The sequence below is a fragment of the Lolium perenne genome, chromosome 2, assembly GCF_019359855.2.
Source record: "Lolium perenne isolate Kyuss_39 chromosome 2, Kyuss_2.0, whole genome shotgun sequence".
NCBI classification, from domain to species: Eukaryota; Viridiplantae; Streptophyta; class Magnoliopsida; order Poales; family Poaceae; genus Lolium; species Lolium perenne.
The window spans coordinates 3,813,990-3,838,683 of NC_067245.2; the positions used below are offsets into that span (position 1 = coordinate 3,813,990).

Here is a 24,694-nt window from a genome sequence, read left to right on the forward strand (position 1 = left end):
GTTTGCGCGATCGATGAGGAGGACACGGTTGCTGTCTGGGTCTGGAGAGCCGATGCTGACCGTGTCGACAAGTGGATGCTGGACAAGGTGATTGAACTAGAGGATCTGTCCGCGCTCAAGCTGGTGGCGGTTAAGCAGGGCTTTGTGCACTTACACTGGATGGCCGTTGAGGAGCCGGGCATTGTTCCTCTTTGCGACTTCTTCTCCCTCTGCCTGGAAAAACAAGAGATGAAAAAGATCTTTTCTCTCTATGAATACGAACTGGAGTGGTCATATCCCTACATCATGCCGTGGCCTTCTTCCTTGGTGTGCAACAAGGTGAACCCTCAAATTTAAGCTGATGGTCGACCAAGAACAAGGATACTCAATCCATATTATTTTGTTGCATTACACTTAATCGGTATGTTATGTGCTCATGGTTTCTTTCTTTGAGCAATAATAATCTGTGAACTTCTGTATGTCCAAAAATAAGTACCCCATTCTTAGCTTCTTTGATCATTGCCAGCTCTGTGCTAGAGCTTTGAGACCTGTTTGGAAGATCAGTCCTATCCTGGGCTAACCATATTGTACTGCTCAGCCTATATTGACCATGTTGCCGTTGCAAAGACAAATTTGATGATCTTTTAGCCGGTTGCTTCACTTGATCACATTGTTTGCATATAAAACTATATCATTCTTGATCCCATTATATTGTATGCATTTGAGCTGGCACAGGAATTATTGTCATCTATTGACCAGAAGGTTTTTAAATTAACCGAGAGATCACTTTTTTCTGATATACTTGTATGAGCAACATTTGTTGTTCTCTTACCTGTCATGCATACACGTGAATAAGTACCATACATTAGTTTTATTTTCTGTATATAAAGTGTTTGACCTGTAGATGTTGGTTCCAACAACATATGCATTCTTCACTGCCTGAATTAAAAATACTACGAATTACAGAGTTCAGTACAAATAAAGTTGGAAAATGATACAAATTACAGGATTGGATTGTTACTCTCCCATTATTTTTTTAATTGCCTTTCTATTAGCTGAGTACTACAAAATGGTTTCTCAAAGCAACAAGACACATTATCTGAGTACAGGACTAAGAATTTTTCATTCTCAGTAAGGACATTTCCATGGTTTTAAAGGCGCCAAGGCAGGCATTTTTCTAAGGCGGAGGGGGAGCGCCTGGACGCTGAGGCGACGCCTTTAAAACCATTTTCATTTCACTAGCTCTCAACGGTATATTCTGTATATTATATTCACACAACAACAAACAGCCAGCACTCCATTCACTTTAGTGTATTCCCCTTCAGAAAAAAACGAAGGTGCATGTTCTTTTTTCAGTATGATTACTACCCTTATAAGCATTACTAGTTCTTCACACCTTCCGGAAATAACCGTCTATTATTTAGCTAACTGACCGTTCAGACACTGGTGATATGTTGGAGTTACACTATGGCTTTCTTTTGGGCATTTGTTTAGCGTCGTCGATGGCTTCTCTCGAGTGCTTATCAGAACCGCAGCAAGAAAACATTGTAGTGGAATATCACAAAACCTTGCACCAAGACCCATGAACAATTTGTGCCTATTTATACACAGTCATGAAAAGCGAAGACACCTTTCCGACCACATTACTTTAACTGCAGCATTTTGATAGGCTTTTATTAAGCTGAAACAACAATACGGAATGATGCTTTTTTTTTGGGCAACTCAAGCAACTAATTATCAAGCAGATCTCACATCTACTTATTATTAAACCGCTGAATTTTCTTCCAGAAATGTGGGGATGGTCGGGCAAGCAAGTAAGAATCTTGCAGTTTAATTACCTGCTTGTCTCATTGGAAAAACACAGCTGTTGTTGTACTCTTTGAATCAAACTGTGCTCTTCATTGCATTCCTTGGTGTTCATCAGTGTAGCATCACAAATTTTAGGCTGCATTACGGAAGATGGCTCATTTTCTCTCTTTTTGTGGATGATGTTTCTGGATCATCGATAATTACAATTTCTTGACAGTTAGATTTGGACTCCTGGTGACTTTGTTTCCTTGATGGGTAACGCTTCGCATGAGAGTGACTGCGTGGAGGGATCGACCACGGAAGAGTGAATTCGAGTAGGAGCTATCCTTTTAGCTCATATCCTTTCAGATCTTAGGGAAAAGCTAATGTCTTTTGGCCTCACAAACTGTTGCCATTCAACAACTAGCATTTTTCTTTAGATATTTCGGGTATTATAGAAATCTCTTGCACATAGAGAGAACATATAGCCAACTAATTGGGCAATTGCTTGTATATATGAACCAGCTAATTAATAAAATTTTGCGAGACTCCTTTGTCCTGAATGTGTCGTCGAGAAAACAACAGGAAGTTCATCTCTCCGTATGTACGGACAAGAGCTATGCCTTTTGTTTGCACCCATGAGACATGAGATGGTTCCGTACATGGGACGCTCCACATGATCACTAGTAGAAAACCTCACATCCATCTAAGCCATTGGTACCGGTTCCCTTACGAACCGGTACCAATGGGGCCATTTGTACCGGTTTGAGGGCTCAGGTGGGCGAGGAGCTTTGGTACCGGTTTGGGAGGGGCTTTCGTACCGGTTCGTGTTAGGAACCGGTACGAAAGGTCTTCGGCCAAAAATCAGACGCGTGGTGGGGCCCGGGCTGGACCTTTGGTACCGGTTCGTAACACGAACCGGTACCAAAGGGTACCCAGCCATATCAAAATCGCCCAGATCGTCCCGAGCCCCCTGCTGGCTCTCATTTTTCTCTTCTTCCTCACACTCTAAATTTTTCTCCACCTCTCACACTCCAATAATCTTTATTTTTCTCCACCATTTTAACAAGATTAACGGCATACATCTATCCAAGGGTTAGCAATATCATCCTTCCTTCCGGCGTTCCTAATTTAGCTCAGTTCTTTGGTAGTTTTAACTCGTACTATTTTTGTAGTGCAATCAAGGTGTTCGATGAAATGCCTAAGTTAGTGATTTTATTTTTTTATATGCAATTTGAGCTAAAATTATGGTATGTTTTGTAGGTTTTAATTAGTATCATCCCCGTCCTCACCGCCGTCGATCGCTAGAGTCGTCCCCTAGCCGGCACGGTACCACCTCGGTGAGCCCCTCTTCTTTTTTATAAAAAACAATTAGTTTTATGTGATGAACTTGAATATTAATTAAGTTGGTCACTCATATATCCATGATGTTGTGTACTTAATGATTTTTGATATACATATAAAATGCAGATGAGTCGACAATGGATGTACGGTGACCGGTGCCATCCCGAGTTCATTACTGGCATGCATTATTTTCTCAACGTGGCTGAGGCAAACAGGCGGTCGAATGGTTTCATGTATTGTCCATGTAGTTCCTGTAAGAATATGAAGGATTACTCTACCTCGAAGACCCTTCACGTCCACCTGCTGGAGAATGGTTTCATGCCCAGCTATAATTGTTGGACCAAGCACGGAGAAAGAGGGGTTATATTGGAAGACAACGAAGAAGAAGAGGATAGTGACAACTATCCCAGCTTATTCACTGAAGACGGTGGTAGTAGAATGGGGGAAGACGAAGCTGAAGAAGAGCTCATTTTCGATGAGCCGATTTTTGATGACCCGGATGACGATTTGGGTCGGGCCATTCTTGATGCGAAGATGAACTGCGGAAATGAAAAGGAGAGGTTGAAGTTGGAGAAAATGTTAGAGGATCACAACAAACTGTTGTACCCAAATTGCGAAAATGGTCAGAAAAAGCTGGGTACCACGCTGGAATTGCTGCAGTGGAAGGCAGAGAATGGTACTTCTGACAAGGGATTTGAAAAGTTGCTGAAAATAATAAAGAAGATGCTTCCAGGGGAGAACGTGTTGCCCTCTAGCACGTACGAAGCAAAGAAGGTTGTCTGCCCTCTAGGATTAGAGGTGCAGAAGATACATGCATGCATCAATGACTGCATCCTCTACCGCGGGGAGTACGAGAATTTGAATGCATGCCCGGTATGTAGTGCATTGAGGTATAAGATCAGGCGAGATGACCCCGGCGATGTTGAGGGTGAGTCCACCCCCAGGAAGAGGGTTCCTGCGAAGGTGATGTGGTATGCTCCTATAATACCACGGTTGAAACGTTTGTTCCAGAACAAAGAGCATGCCAAGTTGTTGCGATGGCACAAAGAGGACCGTAAGAAAGATGTGATGCTGAGACACCCCGCTGACGGGTCGCAGTGGAGAAAAATCGACAGAGAGTTCAAGTCATTTTCAGATGACGCAAGGAACTTAAGATTTGGTCTAAGTACAGATGGCTTTAATCCTTTCGGGAGCAGAGCTCAGTCCATAGCACCTGGCCAGTGACTCTATGTATCTATAACCTTCCTCCTTGGTTGTGCATGAAGCGGAAGTTCATTATGATGCCAGTGCTCATCCAGGGCCCGAAGCAACCCGGCAACGACATTGATGTGTACCTGAGGCCATTGGTTGAAGAACTTTTAGAGTTGTGGCGTGACGAAGGTGTACCTGTGTGGGATGAGCACGAACAAAAGGAATTTAACCTACGAGCGTTGTTATTTGTAACCATCAATGATTGGCCTGCTCTTGGTAACATTTCAGGGCAGTCAAACAAGGGATACAATGCATGCACACACTGTTTAGGTGAGACTGATAGTAATTATTTGGGAAACAAGAATGTGTACTGGGCATCGTCGATTTCTTCCAAAACAACATCACGTAAGAAAGAGAGGAAAGCATTTCGGAGGTGAGGTAGATAACCGAACGAAGCCTACCCGCCCTAATGGGGAAGTTATATATGATATGGTCAAGGATTTAAAAGTGATCTTTGGAAAGGGTCCCGACGGACAATCTGTTCCGCATGATGTTGACGGACACGTACCCATGTGGAAGAAGAAGTCGATATTTTGGGAGCTACCCTACTGGAAATTGTTAGAGGTTCACTCTGCAATCGACGTGATGCACGTGACGAAAAATCTTTGCGTGAACCTGCTAAACTTCTTGGGCGTGTATGGGAAGACAAAAGATACACCGGATGCACGGCAGGACCAGCAAAGTATCCACGAAGGAAACAACCTGAATCCAGAGAAGTATCAAGGTCCTGCCAGCTATGCTCTTACCAAAGAGGAGAAGGAGATCTTTTTTGAAGTCCTGAGTAGCATCAAGGTCCCGTCTGGCTTCTCGTCGAATATAAAGGGAATAATAAACATGTCGGAGAAAAAGTTTCAAAACCTAAAGTCTCATGACTGCCACGTGATTATGACACAATTACTTCCGGTTGCATTGAGGGGCTTCGCCGGAAAATGTTCGAGTACCCATTGTGAAGCTATGTGCGTTCCTCAATGCAATTTCTCGAGAAGGTGATCAATCCACTTACTCTACAAAATTTACAGAAGGATGTGGTCCAATGTCTAGTCAGCTTCGAGTTGGTGTTCCCACCATCCTTCTTCAATATTATGACACATCTCCTAGTTCACCTGGTCGAAGAGATTGGCGTTCTCGGTCTGTATTTCTACACAACATGTTCCCCTTTGAGAGATTCATGGGAGTCTTAAAGAAGTACGTTCATAACCGTGCTAGGCCAGAAGGAAGCATCTCCAAGGGCTATGGAACAGAGGAGGTCATTGAGTTTTGTGTTGACTTTATTCCTGACCTTAAGCCGATCGGTGTTCCTGAATCGCGCTATGAGGGGAGACTGCGTGGAAAAGGCACGCTAGGAAAGAAATCAGCAACGTGTATGGACGGACATTCTTTCACTCAAGCACACTACACAGTTCTACTTAATTCCATCTTGGTGGCTCCGTACAAAGAGGAACACAAGGAGATCTTACGCTCTAAATACCCGGAGCAACGTGAAGATTGGATTGATGGAGAACACATGAAGACTTTCGGCGGTTGGTTGCAAACACGTCTCATGAATGTCACCGATGACGAGCAGCTGTACTTGTTGGCCAAGCAACCATCTTCTACTATATCGACTTTTCAAGGGTATGAGATTAATGGGAACACATTTTACACTTTCGCCCAAGACAAAAAGAGCACCAACCAAAACAGTGGTGTCCGCTTTGATGCAGAAGATGGCAATGGGAACAAGGTCACATATTATGGGTACATAGAGGAGATATGGGAACTTGACTATGGACCTAATTTCAAGGTCCCTTTGTTCCGGTGTAAATGGTTCAACTTTGAAAGACGGGGTACGGGTAGACCCGCGATGCGGAATGACTACAGTGGATTTCAAGAATCTTGGGTACGACACCGAACCATTCGTCCTAGCCAGTGAAGTGGCTCAGGTTTTTTATGTGAAGGATATGTCTAGCAAACCGAAAAAAAGAAAAGAAAGGCAAGAGGACACATCATACGATGAGCCAAAGCGGCACATAGTTCTTTCAGGAAAAAGAAACATCGTGGGAGTAGAGGACAAGACAGACATGTCGAGGAAGATTATAATAAGTTTGATGATATTCCACCCTTCAAGGTAAAAATTGACCCAAGCATCATCTTAAACAATGAAGATTGTCCATGGTTGCGTCGCGATAAGAAGAAAGGGAAACGAGCGAAGAAAACTCAGAAGACTAGCTAGCTACATATAGGGATCATAACCAATATGGAAATCACTTTTGTGTAATGATGTTACTGTATGTAAGATATTAACAATGGAGATGGTTGGCTTGTTTTACTAGTTAAGTCACGGGCTTGCAGGGAAATTTTTCCGAGGCGGAACTTCCGAATATGCCATATATAGGGCATGTGCACCAAGGGCATATTCGAGAAGTTCCGCCACGGGAGATTTCCCAACCCTTTCCGCAACATTGTTAGAGGAGATGGAGTCTTCCACGGGCTTGCGGGAAAAAATTCCGAGGCGGAACTTCCGAAGATGCCATATGGCGTGTGCACCAAGGGCATCTTCGACAAGTTCCGCCACGGGAGATTTCCCAACCCTTTCCCCAACATTTGTTAGAGGAGATGGAGTCTTCCACGGGCTTGCAGGGAAATTTTTCCGAGGCGGAACTTCCGAAGATGCCATAGGGGCGTGTGCACCAAGGGCATCTTCGACAAGTTCCGCCACGGGAGATTTCCCAACCCTTTCCTCCATCCATGGTGATGAAACTCTCCATCCATGTTGGCTTGTTGAGCTGCTTCCCATGGTGTATCGATGCTCCTTTTATAGGCAGAGCGTCCTTATCCTGCCGACAGCTTTAGTACCGGTTGCACCCACCAACCGGTACTAAAGGTTACCCACGCGTCCTTATCCCACCGACAGGGCGACGTGATCTACATACTGAATCTCATCGAGCGGGCGTCCTTATCCTGCCGACAGCTTTAGCACCGGTTGCACCCACCAACCGGTACTAAAGGTTACCCTCGCGTCCTTATCCCACCGACGGGCGTCGTGCGCTACATACTTTATCTCATCGAGCAGGGCGTCCTTATCCTGCCGACAGCTTTAGCACCGGTTGCACCCACCAACCGGTACTAAAGGTTACCCACGCGTCCTTATCCCACCGACAGGGCGTCGTGCGCTACATACTTTATCTCATCGAGCAGGGCGTCCTTATCCTGCCGACAGCTTTAGCACCGGTTGCACCCACCAACCGGTACTAAAGGTTACCCACGCGTCCTTATCCCACCGACAGGGCGTCGTGCGCTACATACTTTATCTCATCGAGCAGGGCATCCTTATCCTGCCGACAGCTTTAGTACCGGTTGCACCCACCAACCGGTACTAAAGGTTTGCCTCTGTCTTCCCGCCTATTTTCTTCCCACGCTTTTCACCGGTTCCCGCCTTTGTCTTCCCGCCATTTTTCCACTATATATATGTAGGCTTGGCCACCATTTACATATCACATCTAGACTCATATCTGCAAACCTCATCATTCTCTCCCATGGCTTCCATCGCATCTCTAACCCCCCGGGAGGCGGAGGCGCTTTGCGCCTCGAACTACCCCTGCCCGCCGGGCTACCGCGTCCCGACCGGCTGGTTGCTAAGCGTCGGAGGCATACCGGTCCCTCCAGTCCCTCTAGGTGTGGCGCGCGAGATGGCCATCACGAACCACTACTACTTCGAGCTCACGCCAGAGCAGCGGAGGAATCCCCAGTGGCATCCCGACTACAGCCCGACTTGGGAAAGCTTCTTCATCAATCGGCGTGAGAGGGCGCTTTCCAGGCATGAGGAGGGCGGTCCGCCTCCTTCGAACTTCAACGAGGCCGGCCGTCGGCTGTGGTGGCGCGGCCGGACTCTCCAGGGCGTCATGGCCTACCGTGGCCCCCGCCTGCGCTACCCTCAGTCCCAGCCCACGCGTGCTCACCCGCCGACCGGAGAGTACCGCGACCCCGATGCCAGCGACGATGATGACGGCGACTACGACGACTACAGTGGCGAGTACTACAGGGCTAGGCACGAGTATGACTGAATGACTCCAACAGTAGAATTTGGCCATGTATCTTTAATTTTCAGTTAAACTATGTATTTTAATTCGAGTTCAATCGTAATAAAATTTTATTCCCGCCCTTTCTTTCCCGCCTTTTTCCGTCGTACGTGGCGGGAAAGTTTCCTGCAGACGGCGTCGTGGCAAGAGTAAAGAATAGAAATAGATAATATATAGAAAAGAATTAGAAAATATGTAGAAAAGAAATATAAAAAAGGATATAGAAAACAAATAGAAAAGAAAACAAACGGAAATAGAAAAAGAAATAGAAAAGAAATAGAGAAGAAAAGAAACAGAAAATAAAAAGAAAAGAAAAGAAACACAAAAGAAAAGAAAAAAAACATAAAAGAAAAGAAAGAAGAAACAGAAAACAAAATAAATAGAAAAGAAATATAAAAGAAAAGAAACACAAAAGAAAGGGGAACGAAAATGAAAAGAAAAGAAATAGAAAATGAAAAGAAATAGAAAATGAAAAGAAAAGAAATAGAAAATGAAAAGAAATAGAAAATGAAAAGAAAAGAAATAGAAAATGAAAAGAAATAGAAAATGAGAAGAAAAGAAAAGAAACACAAAATAAAAGGAAAAAGAAACAGAAAAGAAAGAAGAAAACAGTAAAAGAAAAAAGAAACAGCAAAAGAAAAGAAAACAGTAAAAGAAAAAAGAAAACAAAAAAAAAACCTTTAGTACCGGTTGGTACCACCAACCGGTACGAAAGGTCTTTCGTACCGGTTGGTGGTACCAACCGGTACTAAAGGCCCATCGCCATGTTTTAGACTTAGCCGCGCGACAGCAGAGCCCCAAATCCTCTTCTTCCCCGCGCGACACAGAGCCCCGACGCCGCCGACGACGCCGACGCACCCACGCCGCCGACGCACCCACGCCGCCGCCGACGAAGCCGCCGCCGCCGCCGACGCAGCCGCCGCCGCCCGCAGGTACCTCCCCGGCCCTCTCCTCCTTTTCCGCCGCCCGCATCCACGCCTCCCGCTCGCGACGCCGACCCTTTCGTGGTCAGCCTCGCGCTCAAGGCCTGCGCCGCGGCCGGCGACGCCGGCCACGCCGCGTCGCTGCACGCCTTCGCCGTCAGGTCCTCGGCCGTCTCCTCCGTCTTCGTCGCCACCGCGCTAGCGCACGCGCTACGCCAAGGCCGGCCGCCTCGCGGCGGCGCTCGGGGTGTGTTCGACGAAATGCCAAGCAAGAACGTGGTCTCGTGGACCACGCTCGTGGCGCGGCGACGCGGGCGGGCCGACGCCACGACGCGCTCCGCCGCTTCGCTGAGACCGGCGGAGCCGAGGCAGGTCGCGCAGTCCGCGGGTGTCAGACCGGCGCCGCCGCTCGCGGCGTGGCCGGAGGCGAACGCGTTCGGGTACGGGGTGATGCTGTAGGCGTCGCGGGCGCGGGACGACGGCGTGGCGGCCAGCAGGTCGGCGAGCACGTAGGCGAGACTCTCCGCGAAGGGTCCCCGGCGCCCGTACACCGCGCCGTTGCACCGCACGGACAGCGGCGTCGTGTTGGGCGCGCCACCGGCGGCCCGCGGGGAGGAGAGGACGAGTAGCAGCGCGACGGCGATGAGGACCTGGTCCTCTCTGTTGTGCGAGGACGCCATGGCTTCGTCGGATCTTGGGCTACGGGTGTGTGTGGTTGTTGGTGCTCGCGGTATGTGATTGCGAACAGCATCTATGCGTGTGAAGATAGGACGGTAAGGCCGGCCGGCTGGCCGGCGGATGGTCGTTTTCACGGGAGACTGCTCGTGTGTCTGTTTGCTTGCCTCTTGTATGACTGACCATGGGCGGACACACAGGGTGGGCCGGGTGGGCCGGGCGCTCCGCCGCTTCGCTGAGAGGTGGCTCCAGGCGGTGAGCATGGCGAGCATCATGAGCTTCTGCAGCGTGTCGGCGGCGATGAAGCGCAGGTTCATGGTGTAGGGGTCGTTGGTGGAGATGAAGTGGAAGGAGAGGAGCGGGACGGCGAAGAGCGCCACGAAGTGTGGTGAAGTGTGGGGGAGTGTTTTATTTAGGCGAGATGGCAGCTCTGGTTGGACCATCCCTTGTTCCGTTGCTGTAGTGCTAGGCGTGTATCCATACGGCGAGGGGTGTACGGTCGATATATAGACAGCCGCCGCGACATAGAGAGAAGAGCGAGAGGACGAGCGCCGAGTGTTAGGGTTAGGGTCTGTAGCGGTGCCGAGTCCGTGGCGGTGCCGCCGCGACATAGAGAGAAGAGCGAGAGGAGGAGGGGGAACACCGTGTCCGTGGCCGTGGCGGTCCGTTAGGGTTTTTTTGCTTTCTTCATTTCAATTGTTATCCATCTAGCAATCTGTTATATGATCATTACATGATGAATGAAATACAATTGCTTTCTTAATTTTGCAGTGACATTGAGGTATGGAGGACGGCACCTTCGTCCGAGATGAGGAGGGGGAAGAAGCGGTGCAGCGATTGATCTATGAGAGTGCCCGTGGTCCGGAACCCGACGATGGAGATGACAACGAGTACCCCGACTTTCTGAATGATTTTGGCGAGGGACTTGAGTCTGAACAAGTTAGAAAAGACAATGAAGTGTCCATCACAAACTCCGGCGAGGTGTATATCTATGTATCAATTAGTCTGTGTTCATCCCTAGATGCATTCATTTATTTGTATTGCACTTATTAACGAATAATTTTTTTCTTTTAGCCTTCTGGATCATCGAGCAAGTCTGTTAGAACAAAACGAGGCCCGACGCGGGTGCTAAAGGGCGAGGGCAGGTTAGCCCTCACGGCATTCAAGGCTAATGGTGAACCAGTGGAGCCCAAGGAGTTTTGCCGCAAATTTACAAGTCAATCCGGAGTTATTGTTAGGGACCATGTACCGATCAGCATTCAAGAGTGGCATAAGCCGAAGAACCCGGAGAGTGGTGCTACTTATGTCAACGACAACATGAAAAAATTTCTTTGGGAAACGCCATGCGACAAAGTTCAGCCTACCGGAAGACATGACGGAAGGCCGAAGGATAAAGTCAAGGAATGGACATGGAAGAAGATGGCCATACAATTCCAGTAGCTTCAAGAAAAATTTATGGGACAAATATAAGAATGAAGATCCGGATTCGATGATAATACCGAAAATCTAGTGAAGATAAAAGATCAACGGCCGCATTTAAGGAGTATAAGAAATCGTCTAAGTTTGTGTCCCGATCGAAGAAAAATACCGAAAATGCTGCAAAGAAGAAACTTCCGCATCATTTGGGGTCAGGTGGCTACAAGAGTGCCATTCCGAAGTGGACAGCGTTTGAGAATAAACTGATGGATCATGGAATCACTCCACGAGACATGGGACCGGCCCGAACGGTCCAAGTTCTGGTTGTTCGCTCATGGGGCAGGGTTGGACCCAAAGACAGGGTTGATCGTTGCGAAGGGAAAATGGAAGGAAAAAATTGAGGCAATTGTACCGAAGCTTGTAGATGCAATTGAAAAGGTCAGAAAGGGAGAGTACATTCCCGATCGAGAGAATGACGAGCTGACACTCGCTACGGGAACCCTGAACATGTTGGACGGGTACGAGCTCGCCCAGGTCTCACCATGAAGGAAGCGTGGCCGGACAGCGCTGACACTTATAGAAGCCGTTCGCGAAAGAAGAAGAAGGACGCCGACATTGTAACGGAGTTGTTATCTAGGGTGGAGGCTCTTGAGAGAAATCAGAGGGCACCCGATCAGCCGGCTGTTTCTACAGGATCCACAAGCCGATGCTGCCCCATCTCAGCGAAGAAGCGGTGTCGGTTCCTCGCATCTTGACGGATGTGGAGGAAGCTACCCCGTGGATTATGTCACGGAGAAGACAGATTGCGTAGCTACATATGTTAATCAGGACCGCGTACGTTAAGGTGGTGGTCGGCTATGTGTACCCAAGTGAAGATGGAGCAATGCACCATCATATGCCCATTCCACCTGGTTGTGTTCGTGTCGGGGTGGATGAAGTTGTTTCGGGGTTTGAAAAAGTGGAGCTTGATATTCCTAGAGGTGAAGATGAGAGGACACTGGGCGATGTCAAGCACGGTTTCGCCCTATGGCCGAAGAAGTACGTCGTCCTTTTGCAAAGGCCACCGACTCCTACACATGAGCAGCAAATGCCATCGACTCCTCCTGGTGGCAGTCCTGGTGAGCAGCCAAGTCCACACCTACCTGAGAGGGACCCCAGCGTGAGTCCACCATCTCGAGATCCTCCGCGTAAGACAGCGTCCGTTAAGCGGAACGGTACGCCGCCTAGGAAGAAAGCTAGAAAGGAGAAACAACTGCCGCCTCTGAGAAGTTACCTTGGGAAAAAACTCCAGAGGAAAACGCGGAGGCCGTTCAGGCCGAGGTGAAGAAATTTTTTGCACCGAAAGTGCCAGAGATACCTTTCGAGAAGACACTAGATCGGGAGAAAGTTGTGCGTACCGTTGACAATCTATATGACCCTGTACCATCGCCGCCATCTGACTATGCGCGTTCTATTGAAAGGTCGTATGACAAGATGATCGAGGCGACAAAACCCGTTAAATCGGGTATCAGGGAGATAAAAGTAATACACAAGTGTCTACCAGCTCGGACAACAACCCGTTCAATCGGTCGCCCCTCTCAAGGTGTTTGACGGGAAGACCGTTCAAAGTTCTCGACAAGACGCAACTGATTATGCCTTAGCTGAACGAGCATATCAGTTTGTTCAAGGGAAAGATTTGGTCGAGAATCTCAGGAAGGTACCAACATGTATGCGTAACTTGCATTCGTGGTACCTTAAGGCCTCAAAGGAAGGGATCGAGACTATCATGGTGCGAGTTAGGGAAGAGCACTACTTCCAGGAATCTTGTGTGAACGTTGACTTCGCCGAACTCTTTCAGTTATATAATCTCCGGGCCCTCGACAAATCAATCATCAGTTGCTATTGTCTGTAAGTGATTTATTTATTTAATTTGAGAAGTCGTTCATTGTCTGCAGATTATAATCTTTTGTGCGCTATATTATGCAGATCGAAGATGCTCGAATGCAAAAGGGACGATATCACTGACATTGGGTTCATTGACCCGAACACAATGCATGTCAAAACCATAGATGATCCCCTCTATAACAAGGATACACCGCAGACTTTGCTAAGGTTTTTGAAGCGACAACGTGACAAAAAGCTAATACTTTGGCCTTACAACTTCGAGTGAGTCTTACTTGTCTTATAACACATTATATTTTGCTCACCGTATGTCAAAATTTTAACTAATGACTACATATTGAAACGTGCGTAGGTTTCACTTTATTCTTCTCGTCATCAATTTGGAAATTGGAGAAGTTGAAGTCTTGGACTCACTAAGCAAAGAAAAGGATCTATACGTGTCTTGTTTTTTAATGCTCAGAAGGTAATTTTAATTCTTATCGGTTTGTTTCGTTAATTTCCTGCTTTGAACTAATTGATGACTCTTTTATGCATTTTCTTTTGTCGAGCAGCGTATGGCAAACTTTCATCAAGGAAGATACGTCCCGTGAATGGCCACCGAAGCTGCGATGGCGTGCGAAAGTAAGTAGTACTACCTAGGTCCACACACCTTTCAATTATCATACTTGACTATTGTTTGATTGAATTATATTCTTGTAAAGAAATGCCCGCAACAACCTCCGGGGACCGATCTCTGTGGATTCTTCGTTTGCGAGTTCATCCGCAGAATTGTCAACGAGAGAACGAATAATGAGAGAAATAAAGAGGTACAAAAACAATCTTCACAAATTTGTTTTGTTATCATAAGTTGTGCTGAGTTTCAGTAATAGTTGTTTCATGTATTCATTTGTATCTTATTCTTTTATAGTTGGCAAGAAAGCGGAACAAGCTCTCAATCGATGACCGCTTCATAGCAATAGGCGAGGAATTGGCGGGATTTTTCCTTCGGGACGTCATACCACCACTCGCAGAGCACCACAATGAATGAAGATGTACATGTTACATATATCGTTGACTCGAAGAGTACCACTATGCTACATGTAATAGACATATATAGAGTACGCCTCGGAGAGCACCACTATGCATGAAGATCGATCTTCATGCATAGTGCTACTTAATTTGCGATCTCATGCAATAACATGTGTGTTATATTATATGCACCAACTTGCTATGCATCATCTTGATCTTCATGTACTACCTAAACCCAAACGCGTTTCTGGTGCATCGACGCGATATGAATCAAACCGATATCCCTAAACCTCTCCAAAACCCTAAAAAGCCAATTCTCTGCCGCGGCAGAGATTTGGGAAAATTCCCTGCCGCGGGGGGAACCTTTGGTACCGGTTCGTATTACCAACCGGTACCAAAGATCCTTAGCCCTGAGCTCTCCTGGTGGCCCACGTGGAGGCCCGTTTTATACCGGTTCGTAAGCAACCGGTACGAAAGAGGGGGGGGCTTTAGTGCCGAATAATTTGTACCGGTTGCAAAACCGGTACGAATGGCCCTCTGGAACCGGTATAGATGAGCGTTTTTCTACTAGTGGATTCTATTTGTCCTTGGCAAAAGAACTGTTTCATTATGAGCTGTAGGCATCCAGAAAAGCAACGGTACTAGCGGCCGAAAAGGCAAGACCAGGATCAATTCTTCAGAGCTGCGATAAATCGGTTATTCAGATTAATATTATTTCCCTTTCCAGAGAAGAGTTCGTAAGAAAGATAATTGGTCCATATGGAGTGGCAACTATATGTGTAATGTCAACGGAATATGAAATCAAATAAATAAATAAAAGAGGAAAAGTATACTTGTGCTCTTTGCATTGACAAATGACTTGCAAAATTGCATCTAAATAAGATCCATGCGGGGAGTATGAATCTTGAAAAAACTACGGGAGAAGAGCAAGGGGGGCCAAAGTGTTCTGCCCTGCCAATGCCACCCGTCCATTTATATGTACACGCATAGACATGCCAATCCCAGCCTTGACATCCCTTGTTGTTTCCAAACTTGAAGAAACAGAGGCATCAAAAACTGTCTCTGTGCCAAGGAAGAAACGGGCATGGAGGACGAGCAGAGCGCCAGAGCTACGGCTACGACGTCTGGTCTAGGCAAACACGATAATGGTGTCCACGACAACCGGGAGGATCTAGGGAGCACCAGCAATGGCATCAGCTCCCTAGAGCAACCCCTGCTGAGGAGAAACACTACCCTGACAGCGAACCACCTCGCCATCGTCGGCGCCAAGGTCTCGCACATCGAGAGCCTCGACTACGAGTGAGTGAGCGAGCATTCCATTTCTCTGTTGCAGCCACCTTTGATTCATTGCGTATTGCCATTGCCGTATGATGCAGGATCATCGAGAACGATCTGTTCAAACACGACTGGAGGAGCCGGTCCAACGTGGAGGTGCTGCAGTACATCTTCCTCAAGTGGGCCTTGGCGTTCCTCGTCGGCCTCCTCACCGGCGCCATCGCCTCGCTCATCAACCTCGCCATCGAGAACATCTCCGGCTTCAAGATGATCCACATGGTGCAGCTCGTCCGAGATAAAAGATACTGGACTCACCTTCGTGGCCGCCGTGCTTTGTGTGGTCTTTGCGCCCACCGCCGCTGGCCCGGGCATCCCCGAGATCAAGGCCTACCTCAACGGCGTCGACACGCCCAACATGTTTGGTGCGCCACAGCTTATTGTCAAGGTCCGTCCACCTCTCGAAATGCAACTGGATCGTAGCTGCTAAAGTGAATGAAAATGAACAACTGAACTAATAGGTTGCTCCATGCTCAGATCATCGGCAGCATTTGTGCGGTCTCGTCGGGGCTCGATCTCGGCAAGGAAGGCCCGCTTGTGCACATCGGCGCGTGCCTCGCCAACCTGCTCAGCCAGGGCGGCGCCGGCCGGTTCCGCCTCCGCTGGAAGTGGCTGCATTACTTCAACAACGACCGTGACAGGCGTGACCTCATCACCTGCGGCGCCTCGTCTGGGGTGTGCGCGGCGTTCCGCTCCCCCGTCGGCGGCGTCCTGTTCGCGCTGGAAGAGGTGGCCACCTGGTGGCGGAGCACGCTGCTGTGGCGCACTTTCTTCAGCACGGCCACCGTGGTGGTGGTTTTGCGGGGCTTCATCGAGGTATGCCGCAACGGATGATGCGCGCTGTTTGGCGAGGGCGGGCTCATCATCTTCGACGTCGGAGACGTCACCGTCAACTACCACCTCAACGACCTCATTATCGTCACTCTCGTTGGCGTCATCGGCGGACTCCTCGGCGCCCTCTACAACTACCTTCTCCACAAGGTGCTCCGCCTCTACAGCCTCATCAACGGGAAGGGCCGGATGGCGAAGCTGGCACTGGCTCTGACCGTGTGCGTGTTCACGTCGGCGGGGCTGTACGTGCTCCCCTTCGCTGTGCCGTGCACCCCGTGCGACCCGGCGTTGGGCGCCGCGTGCCCGACCAACGGGATGAGCGGCAACTTCAAGCAGTTCAACTGCCCTGCCGGCCACTACAACGACCTGGCCAGCCTCCTGCAAGCCACCAACATGGACGCGACGCGCAACATCTTCTCCACGGGCACCTCCGGCGAGTTCCGCCTCGACTCGCTCCTCGTCTTCTTCGCCATCTATTGTGTGCTGGGGCTCTTCACCTTCGGCATTGCTGTTCCGTCGGGGCTCTTCCTCCCCATCATCCTCATGGGCTCCGCCTACGGCCGCATCGTCGCGCTCGTGCTACAGGACGTCGCCCACATTGACCACGGCCTCTACGCCGTTCTCGGCGCCGCGGCGCTCATGTCGGGCTCCATGAGGATGACTGTCTCCCTCTGCGTCATCTTCCTCGAGCTCACCAACAACCTCCTCCTGCTCCCGATGACCATGTTCGTGCTGCTCATCGCCAAGACCGTCGGCGACGCTTTCAACCCTAGCATCTATGAGATCATTCTGGATCTCAAGGGACTGCCCTTCCTGGAGCCCAATCCGGAACCATGGATGAAGGACATCACCGTCGGTGAGCTCGCGGCCGCCAAGCCACGCGCTATCAGCCTCCAGGTCGTCGAGAGGGTGTCCACCATCGTCCATGTACTTCGGAACACCGGCCACAACGGGTTCCCGGTGGTCGATCGGCCGAGACCCGGCTTGTCGGAGTTGCACGGGCTCATGCTCCGATCGCATCTCGTCGCCGTTCTCAACAAGCGGTGGTTTCTCACGGAGAAGAGGAAGACGGAGGAGTGGGAGGCCAGGGAGCGGTTCTCGGCGGTGGAGCTCGCTGACAAGAGCTGTAAGCTCGACGACGCCAAGCTCACGCAAGAGGAGATGGACATGTACGTTGACCTCCATCCATTCACCAACACCACGCCCTACACTGTCGTGGAGACCATGTCGGTGGCCAAGGCCGTCGTGCTCTTCCGAAGCGTCGCGCTCCGCCACATGCTCATCGTGCCCAAGTACCAAGGCCCTGAGGTGAGCTCAGTTAATCTCAGCGAAGTAAAATGTTTTCATTCCATCCAAATGTACCTGCAAAATTTGATTGACACATGAGTTTTTTTCCCGCTTCAGATAACTCCAATTGTGGGGATCTTGACAAGGCAGGACCTGAGGGCGCACAACATCCTGGATGCATTTCCGAACCTGGCAAACAAAAAGATGGCACAATAAGACTGATGCTAGCACCATTTTTGTCAATAACATGACTCATTTCTTACTTCTACCTTTTTGTGTGTATAAGTAGATTCATGTTTGTTTGCTTGCCTTCTCCAACAACTGATAATTGCAGCCAATAAATGTGAAATCACACATGCGCACGTGCACTCTACACACCAACACCAATGCTGAATACAGAGATTTCTTTTTCTCGTGAGATGTTTCTACTTACCTCAGGTTTTCGCTCGTTTTCCTCCTTTTTTTCCTGCTTTTGTCTAGTAGTTATGAGCTTTTAATTTCACGCACAAACACAAGATCGGATGTAAGACGACAAACTTTGACTCGGTTAAAGATCGGTGCTGCGCTCTATCGTGGGAGTCGATGGAAGGCGGCACTGAGGGACTATCTTCATTAGTCTTGCTATCTTCTTGGGAAATATGGAACGAGTGCAATGCTAGAGTTTGTAGAAATATGTCCACCATTTTGGTTTTGGTTTTACTCTAAACTTTTGCCTTTTTCAAAGTAAAATTATTACTACTACCATAGAGCCTATGTGTTGCTACGGTGCCGCATTAAATGAAATGGACAACATTTCATATTTTTGAATCCACACTTGGTACATCACCGAATACAAATGACAGAAAGTCGTTGATTGAACTGTCTTTTGTACCATCCAATAGTACATATCACATAACCTTGGGGATTTCTGATGGGATAGAAATTCTAGTACTGGAACTGGAAATCTTGAATCTCACCTGCTCCCTCCGGTGGATCTCACTTGCTCCCTACGGTGGTCGAAAGACATGATCTTCTCCTTGGACCCCCTCCGTGGCCCATTAGATGTCCCTGTTGACGGTGAGAAGGCCGGCATCAAGTCTGCACCTAGCGACACGGGCCGGAACCTCCCTCCAGGACGCCTCCCCCAGCATGAACACCTAGAGCATCTCTTTAGTCTTGAATAAGCACATGACGTGCATGACCGTGTACTTGCCCCGTCACATGGTGGTAGCCGAGATTGTAAGTCTGGTGCCAGCTCCGGCCAAGACGACACGTGTTGTGGAGCCTAAACAGGTTGGCACACGGGAAGTCTATATGGGCTCAAGGACGTGTGACAGAGGGTTGAGTATCCATGAGATACACATTAGCTCGAAATGAAGGTTGTTCTCTCTGATTGTGGATGACAACATAGTACTGGAAATCTTGTTAGTGATGTTCAGCTTTGATTTTGCGCTTTAGTTTCTATTGTCCTCTCTCTGCTTTCTGGAACGGTTGTGTGCACTTTGCTATGCATGCAGAGGCCAGGTGTATGCTCTCTTTTGTATCGCCTTAACGCCAAACATTGAGTTTAATAAAAACGTCCTTTATAAGAAAACATAGGCAATAATCAAGCAGCAGTTATCTTGGTTTGGTTCCCTGAAATTGTTTCGGAGCATTCGTTGTCTATGCAAGTAATTGGCGACCACAAAGACAAAAAAAAAGGACCAGTGATGTTTAATAGTTGATCGAAATACTAACTCAAGATCAATCCATTCACAAACTAACAATAAAAGGATAGAAGAATTTGTCTTAAAAAAGATAGAGAATTTGAATAGATAAAGAATAGACTAGCAGGGCAACTTTAAATTATGATATGATCCATTCATAGTCGGTCACCAACGCCTATAAACACTCAGTAACTCTGTGGTCTTGATGTACTCGAGTGTCCGACAAACATCGCCTTTCATATCGGAAACTAGTGGATTCTGGAAACAATAGTTAAGATCGCTCCCTCGACACCTCCTCGGCCCCGCCGTTCAGCTCGCGTGCCGCCTACCGCCTGCTCTCCCCGGCGCTGCCGGTTGACGCTTCAGCTTGTATTGCGTGGGGATCTCGACTCCCCGCAAAGCTGAAGATCTTCGCCTACCTCGCCGACATCGACAGGCTCAGCACCCGCGCCAACCTCTTCTTCAAGAACTGTGCTCCCTCGGCGATCTGCGCCGCCTGTCCTACCGAGGAGACCGGACGTCATATCTTCTTCGACTGCACGCTTGCCTCTGGTGTTTGGGCTCGCCTTGGGGTCGATATCCCTGCTGACCGTTTCTCCTTCTGGGACCTTGCTCAGCCTCGCGACTTCCCTGTGGATGTGTGGCGGGTTGGAATGGCTGTGCTGCTTTGGTCTCTCTGGAAGGCCAGGAACGATTTGGTTTTCAACAATAGAAACTGCACTGCCCAGCTGGTCATTCGTAGGGCCTGTGAGGACCTGGCTGTTTGGAGATGGCGCTTCAAAGAGGAAGACCGGCTACCTCTAGACTCCCTCCGATCCTTCTTTCTTTCCTGTAACATGTAATTGAGATGTGCTTCTTTTTTATTCTCTCCCCACCCCCTGCTGATCCCTGTCGCATTGTAAATCTTTGTATGGACTGACTGCCTAGTCACTTCGAGGGTAATAAAATCACAAACGGTGGGGAGTAATCCCCCCCGTCATTCTCGAAAAAAAAAATAGTTAAGAACCATGCACTCCAGTGGTCTCACATAACTGGTTGGCTTATGCCGCCACCCATATAGTTTCAGCAACACTTCATCACAACTACATTACACAACCTTTACATAGGAATAAAATAGGAAAAAACATCTCTGTTTGTTATCACATAAAGTACTACTATCAGTTTCACTAGTTGAAGAGTAAGGCTTTGCCGCAGCACACCAACTGTAAGCTTAGTTTTTCATTGTGCTTTAGATCCTTCTTGGTCAGGCACTTCAAGTACCTAAGAACATAACATTATTTCATATTACAACTTCCTGGTCAGTAACACAAACTGTAAGTTGTAAACTCTAGGAGAACTAAAATGTAGTATATTGCAGGGAACAAAAAGAGCAAACACAACCAAACAGTACCAGCTTCAATGACAAACAAGGAATCGTGAAAAGGACAACTTCAACTTGGACTTTCAAGAATGGCTTGCCACGAGTAGCAAGATTGACAGTACAAACTGAAAGGGCAAGAGCGCAAACTAGTCTACTCACACCACAGACGAGTAGTAAAATTGTTCACCTAGAAACTAGTCATGTGTGGCCATACATGCGAGCACGCCGTTGAACTATTTAAGCAGTATAGGAAGTCAATTGAAGTTGTCACCACTTGCTCTTCCAAAAACTAGTAGACTGGTAGTGTAATTGCTTAAATAGCTTCTGAACTCGTATACTGGTATAGTGTAATTGCTTAAATAGTATGGATAACATATGTAGCCAAATAAATGCATTACCTAGCAAACAAAGGCATAGCATGGAGCAACAAGACTGAATGCTGAAACACTAGATATCATATTGCAGTTCCCGTATATGGTTCAGTACACTAGATATCAAAACATATCTTATTGGAATCAGTTATATAAACGCATTTCCGACAGCTGCATGAGTTGGTTTGTGCATTACTAAGACAAAGCAAGAAACTAACAAACTAAAGGAAAAAATATATATGACATTTACATTTGTGGACCTTAAGCATACTTAACAGTAAGAATACTGCCAATGATTTTTTTGAACTGGGCAATAATAAGATTTTCCTATTGATATACATTCATTATATTGTGTATTAAGATACATATTTTCATGTAGTTCTACTATATCATTGTTTATCACATAAATATCTATTCTAACCTAACAATTGGTTTATCACATAAATGTTGTGTATTGAAAATTTATTTGCATTGTTTAAGATTCTTTTCTTGCAAGACATTTCACGACATATATTATCAATAAATATTGTACTACTGAAAAACAAATAAATTCATCGTCCTTAATGCATTAGGTGTTTATCTGAGCTTGCTCATTGTATCATTCCTATTTATTTGTCTAGATAATTTGGCAGATTAAGTTATGGGGTATTAATCTAGCAAAGAACTTTCGATAGCCTCATATGGAATGAGATTATTAAGTTTAGATATATTCATAGAGAATTCTAGAGTTTGTGACGTACCTCAAGTTGTTGTGCTTGTCAAAGTAGATGAATTCCTAATTTATGTTGATCTAGAGGTTCATGGACGTAGGACATAGACTTGGAGTAGCACAAGACACTACTAGGAAAAGGCCTATAGCTGACAGCGCACCATGTTTGTTTTGACCACGCCAGTCGTACCGGCGCACCATGTTTCGACCGCGCCGGTGATGGCCCAATACCCCCGGCGCAGAAAAAATTTAGTGTGCCGGGAATCTTCTTTTTCTTAATAGATGACCCCATTTTGCTGCTCCCACAGTGAGCCACGTCACCCGATAAAAATTTACAATGTAGTCACCAGCCGCACACCCGATGGCGGCAGACGAACGACACGCCCGTCGTCGCGACGCACACACGCACACGACGCGAGCACATGGCCCGATGTCCAAAAATAAGTACCCCATTCTTAGCTTCTTTGATCATTGCCAGCTCTGTGCTAGAGCTTTGAGTAAATGACCTGTTTGGAAGATCAGTCCTATCCTGGGCTAACCATATTGTACTGCTCAGCCTATATTGACCATGTTGCCGTTGCAAAGACAAATTTGATGATCTTTTAGCCGGTTGCTTCACTTGATCACATTGTTTGCATATAAAACTATATCATTCTTGATCCCATTATATTGTATGCATTTGAGCTGGCACAGGAATTATTGTCATCTATTGACCAGAAGGTTTTTAAATTAAGCGAGAGATCACTTCTTTCTGATATACTTGTATGAGCAACATTTGTTGTTCTCTTGCCTGTCATGCATACACGTGAATAAGTACCATACATTAGTTTTATTTTCTGTATGTTTTCTGTATAATAAGTACCATACATGGAAATACAAAGGGAAAAAGCTAAAAAGGAAGTCCCGCCCAATTTTTTGAAAACGTACAGCGCGCGTAAACGGAAAAAGAAGCGTAACGGTCCGCATATTGTTAACGGGTCTACCGGAGCGTAAAGGGAAAAAACCAAACCCGGAAAACGATTCGCGTCTTTTCCCGGGGACACGTTCCGCGTGTGACAGGTGTAGTCGCGAGAGCGCGCGCGGGATGGGTTTTTCCCTTCTCAAAGGTTGGTCTTCGTGTAGTGGCACCCGAATCTGATCCATTCACGTTCCGTACGCGCGCCCCGGATCGATCACGTTCCGTTCCCTACGCGCGAGGCCCTTTCATTTTGTACACTCGATGCCGTTTCCCTGCGTTTCCTACGTCGTCGTCGATGCCTGTCTCCAAACTTAATTGCGCAGTATCGCGCGGACGGAACACAGCTCTTGCCGCTGCTAGTTTTTTCTTGAGTAAAATGCATGAACGGTCACTGTAATTGTTGGAGCTGCTCGGTACGGTCATCGTACTGATGGAATACGCCGTGGAGGTCACTCAACTTGTCATAGCTGATTTGTACGGTCACTGTTGATGTACGCGCGCATATATTTGGTGGAGGTCACTGAACTTGGCGATGAAATTCAGTAATGGTCGCTGCGTCGGCTGGATGGTTCCGTGGAAGAAATTCAGTAAGGGGTGTTGACTGAAAAAACGCATCGTGTGGGCCCCAGCTATGTATTGCCTCCCATGCAACGAAGATCACGCATCACGCAGAAGAGTCGTTCGACGTAAACAGAAGATCGTGCTGTTCGGTTGGAGGCCGACATTACCGGCGAGACAAAATCGGCCTGACGAGGGAAGGAAACAGAGGAAGTTCGGAGGAGATTGTTGCGGTCAGAAACCCACCGGCGAGCAGCGACGGGCAACACAGGAGAGCCGGGAGCAACTTAGGGCTGCGGCTGGCCCTGGTCCCTCCGAGCGACGGCCCGCAAAGACTCCGGCACGCACGTCCGATGCTAGTGCAAGGGCGTGCCACCTGACCTATACCTGGTCAGGAAGGTGATGGAGATGCCTCGCTTAGTTTCCTGCATGGCATACACGTAAACATTAAATACGAGCTTCGATCGGCTCTCAGGTTGTCCTGTGAATCGGCTCAAGGAGCCGATCCACCCATGATTCGTACGAGGTGCACGAATATATGGTGGTCCTGCTTGATCAAGATAAAGCTAAAACGATCTACGACGATTTGGGTTTTCACCGCATAATCGGAACGTCCTACTCACGATTGGGCCTCGCGGCCGCGCACGGTGATCGTAAGCCGATCCTAGATAGGGCCTAAAAACCAACACGAGGTTGATCCCCGGAACATCCTGTCTAGGGCTAGCAAACTACACCCTACACGTCGCTGGATCCTCCAACCCTTTATAAGGCCTAACTATGCAGATATTAAACTAATCCTTGAAGAACAAGGAGCAATCATAACGGATCGGATCTACTAAATAATGATCAAGCGGGGTGCCGCCCCTACGCCTAAGATAGGCGTAAGGGCGGCTAGATGTCTACGGGTTGCACTACGACAGCATATGATACGAAGAACAATGCTAACCCTAACACATCTAAGATAACTACGTTGCTCGCCCTCAAAAAGGCTTCAGTACGAGCAACGCATGAACGACGAATAAACTTGTACTGCCTAGATCGCAAGATGCGATCTAGGCAGCATGATGCTTACCCGGAAGAAACCCTCGAGACGAAGGAGTTGGCGATGCGCCTAGATTGATTTGTGGTGAACGATGATTGTTGTTTATTTCATAAACCCTAGATACATATTTATAGTCCGTAGACTTTCTAACGTGGGAATAATCCCCACCGTGCACGAGACAAACTCTAACTAACCGACACGTATCCTACTATGTTACAGATACACGGGCAGACTAGCCCAA

General features: G+C 47.7%; 1 protein-coding gene, 1 long non-coding RNA gene and 1 pseudogene across 2 annotated transcripts; all 3 read left to right on the forward strand.

Moving 5' to 3' along the window:
* The first annotated feature begins 13,462 nt into the window (after nucleotides 1–13,462).
* On the forward strand, nucleotides 13,463–14,049 carry LOC139835117 (uncharacterized). The gene is made up of 4 exons (XR_011750822.1): nucleotides 13,463–13,576; nucleotides 13,665–13,775; nucleotides 13,864–13,933; nucleotides 14,014–14,049. It is a non-coding gene; the product is annotated as an uncharacterized lncRNA (long non-coding RNA).
* A 1,355-nt stretch (nucleotides 14,050–15,404) lies between these two features.
* Nucleotides 15,405–17,986, forward strand: LOC127328166 (chloride channel protein CLC-b-like; annotated as a pseudogene).
* Nucleotides 17,987–18,774: 788 nt separating this feature from the next.
* Nucleotides 18,775–20,297, forward strand: LOC139835104 (uncharacterized). Its single transcript, XM_071825083.1, has 2 exons — nucleotides 18,775–18,826; nucleotides 19,732–20,297. The coding sequence occupies exons 1-2, from the start codon at nucleotides 18,775–18,777 to the stop codon at nucleotides 20,295–20,297; spliced, it is 618 nt and encodes a 205-aa protein (XP_071681184.1).
* The last annotated feature ends 4,397 nt before the right edge of the window (nucleotides 20,298–24,694 follow it).